The sequence below is a fragment of the Physella acuta genome, unplaced genomic scaffold, assembly GCF_028476545.2.
Source record: "Physella acuta isolate Inbredline_101_S28 unplaced genomic scaffold, ASM2847654v3 ptg001414l, whole genome shotgun sequence".
NCBI lineage: Eukaryota > Metazoa > Mollusca > Gastropoda > Physidae > Physella > Physella acuta.
Genome location: NW_026732929.1, coordinates 56,970 through 69,367, shown reverse-complemented (window position 1 = coordinate 69,367; position 12,398 = coordinate 56,970). Strand labels below are relative to the sequence as shown.

At 39.1% G+C, this 12,398-nt stretch overlaps 1 protein-coding gene across 1 annotated transcript in view; it reads left to right on the top strand.

Moving 5' to 3' along the window:
• LOC131927526 (unconventional myosin-XVIIIa) overlaps positions 1 to 12,398 on the top strand; it is a 76,460-nt gene that overhangs the window by 28,371 nt on the left and 35,691 nt on the right. Inside the window, exons 4-10 of the mRNA XM_059283219.1 lie at positions 7,461 to 7,649; positions 8,094 to 8,270; positions 9,027 to 9,237; positions 9,809 to 9,951; positions 10,827 to 10,927; positions 11,519 to 11,579; positions 11,954 to 12,098. Of these exons, the coding sequence (XP_059139202.1) occupies positions 7,461 to 7,649; positions 8,094 to 8,270; positions 9,027 to 9,237; positions 9,809 to 9,951; positions 10,827 to 10,927; positions 11,519 to 11,579; positions 11,954 to 12,098 (1,027 nt within the window). The remainder of the gene's footprint in view (positions 1 to 7,460; positions 7,650 to 8,093; positions 8,271 to 9,026; positions 9,238 to 9,808; positions 9,952 to 10,826; positions 10,928 to 11,518; positions 11,580 to 11,953; positions 12,099 to 12,398) is intronic.

Here is a 12,398-nt window from a genome sequence, read left to right as displayed (position 1 = left end):
GTCTATTAAAAAAACGAAGCTGGGGGTTTAAAAATGTGGTAGAGTACACCGACACCTTCCCGTTACCTAGCGTGCAGGCATGAATGAGAAAAGGTGAGCAGTTGAAGGTAGCGCTCTAGCTGGGGGAAGATACTTGTCTCATTAGTTGTATTACACCATCGGATTGTTGGCGTCGTGCTGTATACTGGCTTGTGTTGGTTGCATTCCTGTACACTGGATGTAGTTATTGTGCTTAATGTTAACAGTGATGTTATGATGGATCATTGCAATTAATAAAGTCATTGTGTATTTCTGGGCATTAGTAAACTTCTGCGGTATTTATGAAATCCGTTAAGTATTTGGATATCTGCGTAATAATTCAAGTATTTGGGAAAGCGTGTAATTAGTTAATTTGAGTAAAGTTTATGAGTTTAAGTGTAATTTTTTTGTGAGAATTTTCTAGGCGTGTACTAGTGTTGAGACTACTTTCTTGGGTTTCAGTGTAAAATTTGACGCCATATTCTAGAGTAGGAATGTGATTCACGTCTATAATTTAGGAATGGGTTATGATTGCGTAGCATGTTATGTGTATATCAAACAACAGCGGGGTTTAATGAGCCCATGGTCATTACAGTCTTGTACGTATAACATACGTTACAAGTCTAATTGTAACTTTGTAACTACGGCTGAGCTTTCGTTGCAACCTTGTCTTTTTGGCAATGCTCGGGCCGACACAAAAAAATGTATTGCTGTTTGCAGCAAACACCATTTTTTTTTTTTTTTTTTTTTTTTTTTTTTTTTTGTAGATCGGGTTAATTTTTGTTTCGGCGATCATTCTGGCTAAAAGATTTCCACATCTTTGAAATCGTTCTTGTACATAACAATAGGAACTATTTTTCTGTGTTAATTAAATAACATACTGGTAATTAATTCCCGCATACGTTACACGATTTAACTGGGACTATCCAGGCAGTGAGATTAATGCAGGAAGCTAATTTCACGAGTTGACATGTAGATTTGTAAACACAATCTTCAGCACAATCACATCTCGGGGGGGGGGTAGCTTTATTTACAGCGTTTTTGTGTGCTGCTTCTTTAGATTTTAATCTCAAGTACTTTTAACATTGTGTTGTGTTAGGCGGGATATCTTTTGTTTTCATCTAAAGCTTTAAATTCTATTAACTCGGGATGTTCTTCTTGATCCTGTTTGGGGGGCGTGGTATTCTCAAGCTTAAGCTAGCATGAGGTGACTTCATTTGATATAAACATCAGTAGAGGAAAAGTCTAAATATCTTCACTGTATCCCACCCGTCTTTCTTTTTCTTCTTCGTTCTTAATTCTAGTGTCGGAAGGGATCCCCTCCAACACAATTAAGTATACGTTTCAACTGGTTATACGCCATTGAGGCCTTTGACTCCACCACCCGTCTTCTCTTTACCTGTTTTTATTGTATAGGTAAATAATATGTTTTGATAATGCTATAAATTGTGCTAATGCAGTACTCACCCCCATTACACACACATGCACTCATACCTGTGTATACGCCCCTGGTTTAGTCCAAGCATGCCAATGTCTAATTTCTTCCAACTACCCTCTAAGGCCAGTAGGAAAATGATAGTAGATCAGATCTTCCTTAGGTGAGACACTAGGTCTATATTTTACGTTAGTAGTTTTTTTTTATCCAATACAACTGAGGTCACTTGATTAAATATCTTTTGGTGGGCCACTAGGTCTATATTTTACGTTAGTAGTTTTTTTTTTTATCCAATACAACTGAGGTCACTTGATTAAATATCTTTTGGTGGGCCACTAGGTCTATATTTTACGTTAGTATTTTTTTTTTATCCAATACAACTGAGGTCACTTGATTAAATATCTTTTGGTGGGCCACTAGGTCTATATTTTACGTTAGTAGTTTTTTTTTTTTATCCAATACAACTGAGGTCACTTGATTAAATATCTTTTGGTGGGCCACTAGGTCTATATTTTACGTTAGTAGTTTTTTTTTTTATCCAATACAACTGAGGTCACTTGATTAAATATCTTTTGGTGGGCCACTAGGTCTATATTTTACGTTAGTAGTTTTTTTTTTATCCAATACAACTGAGGTCACTTGATTAAATATTCTTTAGGTAGGTCACTAGGTCTATATTTTACGTTAGTAGTTTTTTTTATCCTATACAACTGAGGTCACTTGATTAAATATTCTTTAGGTAGGTCACTAGGTCTATATTTTACGTTAGTAGTTTTTTTTATCCTATACAACTGAGGTCACTTGATTAAATATTCTTTAGGTAGGTCACTAGGTCTATATTTTACGTTAGTAGTTTTTTTTATCCTATACAACTGAGGTCACTTGATTAAATATTCTTTAGGTAGGTCACTAGGTCTATATTTTACGTTAGTAGTTTTTTTTATCCTATACAACTGAGGTCACTTGATTAAATATTCTTTAGGTAGGTCACTAGGTCTATATTTTACGTTAGTAGTTTTTTTTATCCTATACAACTGAGGTCACTTGATTAAATATTCTTTAGGTAGGTCACTAGGTCTATATTTTACGTTAGTAGTTTTTTTTATCCTATACAACTGAGGTCACTTGATTAAATATTCTTTAGGTAGGTCACTAGGTCTATATTTTACGTTAGTAGTTTTTTTTATCCTATACAACTGAGGTCACTTGATTAAATATTCTTTAGGTAGGTCACTAGGTCTATATTTTACGTTAGTAGTTTTTTTTTTTATCCAATACAACTGAGGTCACTTGATTAAATATTCTTTAGGTAGGTCACTAGGTCTATATTTTACGTTAGTAGTTTTTTTTATCCTATACAACTGAGGTCACTTGATTAAATATTCTTTAGGTAGGTCACTAGGTCTATATTTTACGTTAGTAGTTTTTTTTATCCTATACAACTGAATGGGACGGCATGGTCTAGAGCGCTAGACTTCTAACTCGAAAGTCTCGAGATCGAATCCGGTGTTCAAGTCAGCAAAACGTCCCCTAGTCCACCCAGCTATGATGGGTACCTAACTCACGTTAGGGAAAGTAAAAACGGCTGGGCATTGTGCTGACCGCACTATTACTTCATATTCCAAGGTCACAGCAACAAGTGAACTTCACTTGCCCCAAAAACGTCAGCGCGAAAATATAATTTTTTACTGATTACAAAACTGAGGCAAATAGATAAAATCTTCCTGTGGTGGGCCAACTAGGTCTACGTGATACATCATTTGTTTTGTTTGTTCTACCCCTGCTCATCTTGCGCATATCTTGCAGATCGCGTGTTGCTATAAGAAAACTCCATAACTTGTACACTTTTTGTTGCTCGCTATGGCAGGTAGCGTACAATTGTGATCGCGTGTAATCAAACAAAAACTTCCACCGTCCTCGGGTGCAGTAGTGCTAACTTAACTATGGTAGGCTTTTTTGTCATGTTTATCAAATCAGGAGACAGAGAGTCCTTAGGTGCAATTTTTCTATGGCGTACCGTTTTGTGATGTTTTTATGGTTGTACATTTTGTCGTGGGTTCTATATCACAAAACTTACATTGCCAAGTAAAAAATTGTAAAGGATTAGAAAAACCAAATTCCTCTTCACGCGTACAAATAAGTGATGGTGTGTCCATTTTGTGTTACATTTTTTTTCTGTGGCAATATAAACATTTCTACCTGGCGAAGATGATTAGCTTGAAATATGACGTAAAGAATCCGTCTAGATTTGTATTAGCTTTCTTAAAATAATTTTTTAAACATGTCATGTATTTTTTTTTAAAAAGCTGATGTAGAGCTGTGTAGAAGTGTAGCGTCATGGCCGGTTTGACTGTGTGTGTGTGCGTGCGTGCGTGTGTGTGTCTGTGTGTGTTCCAACACGTAAAGAACCAAACAATTGCCCCTCGTTTTTCCCTCTCTCCCCCCCCCCACCCCCTTCTCTGCGACAGAAAATGTAAATTTTCAATAACGAATTAGTTTCACTACGCAGATACCAGTACACAGAAAATGTGTCGGTCGTGGCCTTTGTCACACCTTTAATAAAACCAGGAGCGGACATATGAATTAGGGGGGGGGGGTCGGGGGGGGGAGACTATAATAGCACAATTTATAGTATTATCGAAACATATTGATGCATACATTATAAAAGGTGTAGAGAGTATAGAAGATGGGTGGACTACAGTGAAGTTATTTTGACTTTTCCTCTACCGATGTGTATACCAAGTGAAGTCAAACCATGTGTTAAAAACAAGAAAACGAAAATAGAATATGAGTAATGATGTTTTTCCATGACTCCCCCCCATCCCCCACCCTCTGTCCTGTGGGTTGTCAATATTGATCAGATGTTGCTGTAGATATGTGGTGTGTGGTCAGCTGGTGGTCAAGGCAGTGGTCACCACATGAATAGGTGGGAATAGGTTGACACCTGGGTATTCTATCCGAGGAGGTGGGGTGGCGGATACTAGTGTTCCGGTGATTGTAGTGTCCGAATAGTGTATCTATACATACCGTCGTAGTCTACAGCTGATGTTGTATCTGAACAATGATCTGTGTAGTGGTGTGGTGGTGAAGAATGCTCGGCTACACACGTTGACCAGTTGACCAGGGTACGCTGTTGTACACACGAGCAGGGAGCGTTTTAGTGTGGAGGACATCGTTCTTACCTAGACACCTAGTTAATTTGTACAGGTTTCGTGTTCATCAGCATTCTTCCAATGGATACATTCATTGTATGACGCTTATTTACATGGGATTATGACTGTATTTGAAATTATTCGTATGGAGTCACAGTGAATGATTGTTTATTATCACTTGATATGGAGGCATATTGATTGTGCTGAGAATAATTTATTCGGGGAGTCATTGTGTCTAAAGTCCTGTCTTTAATACCACGTGACTGTCAAGTTTTGAGATTGAGGGAAATGAGGGAGTTACTAGACATTGACAAGATTCTGCAAGACTTGAACACTGAGGTGAGTCCTGGGTTACTGCAGCAGTTTTCTCCCTTGTGTTTAGTGCTGTACAGGTGATCTTCCCTGTTTCAGCTATTTCTCGTTTTTTCTGTTCAGTGTCAGTTTGCTCCGTTACCTTATATTCTGTACCAGTTTCCTCGCTTTCTTTATATTCTGTATCAGTTTCCTCCCTTACCTTATATTCTGTACCAGTTTCCTCCCTTACCTTATATTCTCTACCAGTTTTCTCCCTTTCCTTATATTCTCTACCAGTTTTCTCCCTTTCCTTATATGCTGTACCAGTTTTCTCCCTTTCCTTATATTCTCTACCAGTTTTCTCCCTTCCCTTATATTCTCTACCAGTTTTCTCCCTTTCCTTACATTCTCTACCAGTTTTCTCCCTTTCCTTACATTCTCTACCAGTTTCCTCCCTTTCCTTACATTCTGTACCAGTTTCCTCCCTTTCCTTATATTCTCTACCAGTTTCCTCCCTTTCCTTACATTCTGTACCAGTTTCCTCCCTTTCCTTATATTCTCTACCAGTTTCCTCCCTTTCCTTACATTCTGTACCAGTTTCCTCCCTTTCCTTATATTCGGTACCAGTTTTCTCCCTTTCCTTATATTCTCTACCAGTTTCCTCCCTTTCCTTATATTCTGTATCAGTTTTCTCCCTTTCCTTATATTCTGTATCAGTTTCCTTCCTGTCCTTATATTCTGTACCAGTTTCCTCCCTCTCCCTATATTCTGTACCAGTTTTCTCCCTTTCCTTATATTCTGTATCAGTTTTCTCCCTTTCCTTATATTCTGTATCAGTTTCCTTCCTGTCCTTATATTCTGTACCAGTTTCCTCCCTCTTCCTATATTCTGTACCAGTTTTCTCCCATGCTAAGTCCACCATATCTATTCCTCTAGTGACGTTTATTTCAGTCCCCTGCCTGAGCCAGCTAATCAAGCGTAAGATTCTCATCGTTTGTCACAGTCAGCATATCCCTTTCCTTGTTCCTCTCCAGCATTCATCTCAGGGGCTAGAGTTGTCAGACCTGAGTATAATTTAATTGGCACTATCTCTCATTTCCAGGTGTCTGTCACTCAGGTGTGTGGAGCTAGGGGGAGGGGAGAGGGGTTAATGGCAAATGTGTTTAGGGTTTTAAAAGATTGCATAATATTCCAAATGTTGTCTGGGTCTAGGTTTTATCTGTGGGGGATCTATACATAGCAAATGGTGTCTGTCTACGTTAGATCAATAAAGTTTATTGCCGTTGTCAATTACACACCGAAGGTTGCATTGTACCCTGTTTTACATAACTATAAGCCAAGAACCATAACTGTCAGGGTTGCAGGAGTTACTATTCCTTAAACAGGAGCTCTGCCTGTACTAGAGCTTGATTCGTTGCTTGGTGCCAAATGGTGCCACACATTGAGATCTAGCTACATGTGATGTTATTTCCACTTTCCAACATTGCTGTAATCCAAACCAGTTTCTTGTTCATTTGGCCATCTGTCCTTTTCTTTTGGCCAAATCTTTTAACTATTTAGCCAAATCTTTTCGCTACTTGGCTAAAGATTTTGCTTTTGCTAAAACACTCATTAGTCCATTTTTTCTAATTAATGTGCCTGTTATGTCATTAGGGTAAATACTAAACTTTCCTCTAACCCTAATCCACAATCCTAATATTATTTTACCCACTATTAACACTAGGGCAAATGTATTGAAAAAGTCTGTTGTCATGAAAATGACTAGAGAAATATTTCTATTAGTACCACTTTGTTCCTGCTTTATTGCTCTGACATTTGTTGGAATTACACCATGCTAGTATCTAGACCCAGCATCATGTCTTTAATAGTCCTTAACCCCAAAGCTCCAGGATTCCTTGGATATCTGGCATAGCATCCCCCTCATCCCCCGCCCCCTCCCCACCAGTCAGATAAAAAGACCCTGTAGAGTCAGCTGTATCTGCCTTACCTGTGTGTACAGAAGAAAGCTTTATTGCTCTCTTGTCTAAATGTCCAGACTTTTATCCATCCGTGTCTATCAGGTACAGCATTCTGTGGATAATGTTAAGATCCGCCTTGAATTTTTTTGAGATTCCCGGGTGTATGTTAGATAATAAGCTGGTGTAGGGTTGCAGTGTTGTGGGGATTGGCAGGAGTGTGTTAGTTTTACAAGTTGGTTGGGGGGGGTGGGGGGGTGAAGGTCTTGATATCTACATCGCTACCACTCATTAATTTATTTATTTCAAGGTCTTGATATCTACGTCGTTACTACTCATTGACTGATTTATTTGAAGGTCTTGATATCTGGGTAGCTACAATAGGGCTTTGTTGTAGTTTTCAATCTAAAAAAATCAGGCTTGCTTCTATCATTTTTATTTTTTCAGGATTATTTTTAAAGTTTAATTTATTTTTAAAGTAACATTGAGAAATGTTTAGGGATATTTTTTTTCCTTACATTTTTAAAATGAATTTTTTTTAAGCAGATTTAATATTTTTGTGCTGTTTTAATTAACCTTAATGAATAAATGTTAATTAATTCCCAGGCCAGGTCAGAAGACGATGTCAAGTCTGAGAAAGAATGGCTGGACACCGAGAAGGTTTGGCTCATGCACCGCGGAGGGTTCTCAGAGGTGTATCTGCTTAAATCTGATGGCACACTAGGGGAGGGCAAAGTGCGGGTCAGGCTTGAGACAGGGGACATCATCGAGGTGGACGAGGATGACATTGAGAAGGTAAAACATGGCAGATGTTAATGTTGTATCTCTTGACTTGGATTTGTTATGGGAAAAGTTGAAAAGTCAACCCTTTGGAAATTTCATTCTTATGACACTTAATTACACTTAATTACATATCCATTTATTTGAGAGATGTTAATGTTATTTATGTAATTGATGTAACTGCCAGTCACATATGCAATTGACATTATTGTGATAGTTGTGTCATTCATATGACAGACACAAATGTCAACTATGGGACAGATACAAATGTCAATGATGTGATCAATGTAAATGCTATTCAGGTGTATGTTAGTATGTATGTCAGGTGTATGTCTTACCTGTTAAATGTACTAGTGGTGTTGGCAGTGTGACATTGTAGAATGCCACCCATCCCCTCTGTAGCTAGCTGTGGTGTAATGATCAGCCTGGTCTGTACTGTGTTCTTATCTCCTCTACCAGGCCAACCCACCCCAGTTTGACAGAGCTGAGGACTTGTCCTCCCTGCGCTACCTCAACGAGTCCAGCGCCTTGCACACTCTACGCCAGCGGTACGCAGCAAACCTCATCCACACGTACGCTGGGCCACATCTTGTCATTATAAATCCCGTACAGCAGCTGCCCATATATGCTGACAAGGTAAGGGATGCAACCTAATGTAGCACACAAGGTAAGGGACACAACCTAATGTAGCACACAAGGTAAGGGACATAACCTAATGTTGCTGACAAGGTAAGGGACACAACCTAATTTAGCTGACAAGGTAAGGGATGCAACCTATTTTAGCTGACAAGGTAAGGGACACAACCTAATGTAGCTGGCAATGTAAGGGACACAACCTAATGTAGCTGACAAGGTAAGGGATGCAACCTATTTTAGCTGACAAGGTAAGGGACACAACCTAATGTAGCTACACGGTAAGGGACACAACCTTTTTTAAATGAAAGGTAAGGGACACAACCTACTGTAGCTGACAAGGTAAGGGACACAATCTAAGTTAAGAGCCACTGAGTTCTGTGTCCATAAATATTTAGAAATAAAGTAATCACACTTTATAATGACTTTTTTGACGTCAACCATTTCAAAATTATCAAGAATGCTAGTGTCAGCATTAACTTTGGTCATAAAAATTGTGAATAATCCTTTTAGTGGTTTAAAGTTAAAATTATTCTTCATAGAATTCTGTCTTAAATTAAGAGAGGGGAAATAACTCTAATGTATCTTGCATACAAATCTCCTAATTAATTTATCTTGCATAATAATCTCATTAAAAGCCACTTAAAGAGAAAGGAAATTTAATCTATCTTGCATCAAAATTCCACCTAAAGTATACAATTATGATAATCCGAGTCGACTAATCCTACAGTACAAGCTGATTTGAATGTGTTGTCTCAGATCATTCAGATGCTGAAGGGCTGCAAGCAGGAGGACATGCCCCCCCATGTGTTCTCCATGGGCCAGATGCTGTACAGGGACCTGGTCAACAACAGGAAGGACCAGTCTCTGGTGCTGCTGGGCAGGAGTGGGAGCGGCAAGACAACCAACGCCCAGCACATCATGCACTACCTCATCACTGCTGCTGGCAATGTTAACAGTGTCTTCTCAGGTAATGTTAACAATGGTTTTATAGGTAATGTTAACAGTGTGTTCTCAGGTAATGTTAACTGTGTGTTCTCAGGTAATGTTAACAGTGTGTTCTCAGGTAATGTTAACAGTGTGTTCTCAGGTAATGTTAACTGTGTCTATAGGGGTAATGTTAACTGTCTCTGCAGAGGTAATGTTAACAGTGTGTTCTCAGGTAATGTTAACAGTGTGTTCTCAGGTAAGGTTAACAGTGTGTTCTCAGGTAATGTCAACAGTGTGTTCTCAGGTAATGTTACCAGCATTTTCACAGGTAATGTTAACAGTGTTCAGGTAATGTTAACAGTGTTTTCTTAGGCTTTGTTAACTTTGTATGTACAGGTAATGTTAACAGTATCTTTATAGGTAATGTTAACATTGTCTGTATGGTAATATTAATTGTTTTCTAACATTAATTATCATTTACGTTTAATAAAGTAGAACATGGTAAACCTATTAAAGTTGACTTTGTGTACACTTAATAAAGTTGAATATGTGTACACTTAATGAAGTAGACTTTGTGTACATAATGAAGTAACACTTTTAAACATTTACAGTGGAGAAACTTGGCTGTGTGTACACACTCCTCCATGCTTTTGGCAACAGTCGGACTGCTCTCAATGTCAATGCCAGCAGGTTCACACAGATCTTCACTCTAGACTTTGATAACTCAGGACAGATTGGGTCAGCATCAGTGCAGGTATGTTTTCTTTAAGGTCTTTCCAGGTCACAGGTGCACTCAGGTCACCTGTCACAGGTGTGTTGAGATCACCTCCCTCAGGTCACCTGTCATAGGTGTGTCCATGTCACCTCCCTTAGGTGTGTCCATGTCACCTCTCTTCAGGTGTGTCCAGGTCACCTGTCACAGGTGTGTTGAGATCACCTCCCTCAGGTCACCTGTCATAGGTGTGTCCATGTCACCTCCCTTAGGTGTGTCCATGTCACCTCCCTTAGGTGTGTCCATGTCACCTCCCTTAGGTGTGTCCATGTCACCTCCCTTCAGGTGTGTCCAGGTCACCTGTCACAGGTGTGTTGAGATCACCTCCCTCAGGTCACCTGTCTCAGGTGTTTGCAGGTCTCATGTGTCTCCGGATAGCATGTGTCACCTGTAACAGGTAATCTGTCACACGTGTCCAAGTCACCTGTCACATTTTGGTCCAGGTAACCTATCACAGGTGTGTCCAGCAGTCACCTGCTTCTGGTATTTCCAGGTCACCTGTCATAGGTGTGTCTAGGTTAAATTATCCAAGTAACCATGTCATTTGTTAGAGGTGTGTCTAGGTTAAATTATCCAAGTAACCATGTCATTTGTTAGAGGTGTGTCTAGGTTAAATTATCCAAGTAACCATGTCATTTGTTAGAGGTGTGTCTAGGTTACATTTTCCAAGTAATCATGTCATTTGTTAGAGGTGCGTCCTATGTTTTGTGAATTACGCAGTGTAACAGCTTATGTTTTCTGTCACATAACATAACCATCACTTTATGCCATAGCTTAACCTTTATTAACTTGTTGCCATTGACCTCTATTTAACTTGCCATAACTTGCCATAACATGATGTCTAACTGTGTGAGCAGATGCTGATGTTTGAGAAGACGAGAATGGTAAAGAGACCAGAGGGAGAACCCACCTTCAGCATCTTCTACCAGCTGTTGGCTGGGGCAGACACTAACCTGAGGTAGGTGACTCAAACATCAGGTTCCTATCTCACCTGTTGTCACACTGGGGCAGACACCAACCTGAGGTAGGTGACTCAAACATCAGGTGACTCAAACATCATTTTCCCATCTCCTGGGTGTACAGCTGTTGTCACACAGGGGCAGACACCAACCTGACTCAAACATCATGCTCCCATCTCTATTGGATCATTAACTCACACAGTTGTGAACTGCTGAAGTAGTGTGGCACTTGTGAATAGGTTCCACACCTACAAGAGGAAGCAGGCAAGAAAAAAGAGACACCCTGTTGCCTGCCTTCCTCTTGTTGGTGTGGTACCTGTCCACATTTTGTGTTGCTGGGGGTGATGATGGTGTGCCCACTGCTATAGTTCCTGGTTCCAAAGCTCATAGAACCCTTCATTATCTGTCTATTTATATATTTATTATGTGTATATATATATATATATATATATATATATATATATATATATATATATATATATATATATATATATATATATATATATATATATATATATATATATATATATATAAATGAAGTATTTATTCTGTTTATTGTGTTTCTATGGTAACCTAGACTCTATTTCTAGGACTGAGCTCCAACTCCAGAATCTGACAGAATCCAACCTGTTTATGACAGCACCACAAAAGGTAGGCCAGGGGTGTTGAAGTATGGGGTGGGGCAAGCAGGGGGGGGGGGGGTCGGTCATCTGATAGTCTGACACTACTTTTAGTGCATTGTACATTGTTGTCTTGTTTGATTTTTTTTCTTTCTGGATTTTGTTTCAATATATATTGATCCCATAATCATTGATCCTTCTTTTACTAACTTTCTTACAGTCACATGGCTAGTTTTTGTAACAGAATTACAGAAAACACTTTAGAAATTATTGTTTTTAATTTTCAAAATTTGGTATGATGAAATATCATTAAATTGATGATAATTAATTAGCGTTTTATTTAATTAAGGGTTGTGAGGACTTGTCTAAGTCTTCTAAAACCTCTCTCTGTTCACAATTTGACAGACTGAGGACAAGCAAAGGTTTTCTGAGGCTTGGGCTAAAGTTTTGCAATCTTTTGACACCCTAAGCTTCACTGCAGAGGAGGTCAAGGCCATCTTGTCCGTGCTGGCGGCCATCTATCACCTGGGCAGTGCAGGTGCTACTAAAGGTGAGCGCTGATTCAACTGGGAGCAGAACATTACCTCTCCCCCCCCCCTCCCCAAACACATTACCCTGCATTATTACCTTCCTGTTTATTATCCAACTGTATATATTCCCCTGCCAGAAAAACTGCAGTAGGACATTACCCTTTTGACAATTACCACCACCCCCCCCCCCAGCCATTTAGAGAGATTAAGATTGGGCTAGGATAAGGACTAGGAAAAGAGGGATAGGGAGCCAAATAGGGATAGGAAAATGTATAATATGTTTTGTAAACATAGAGGGGTAATTACCCAAATGGAATTGA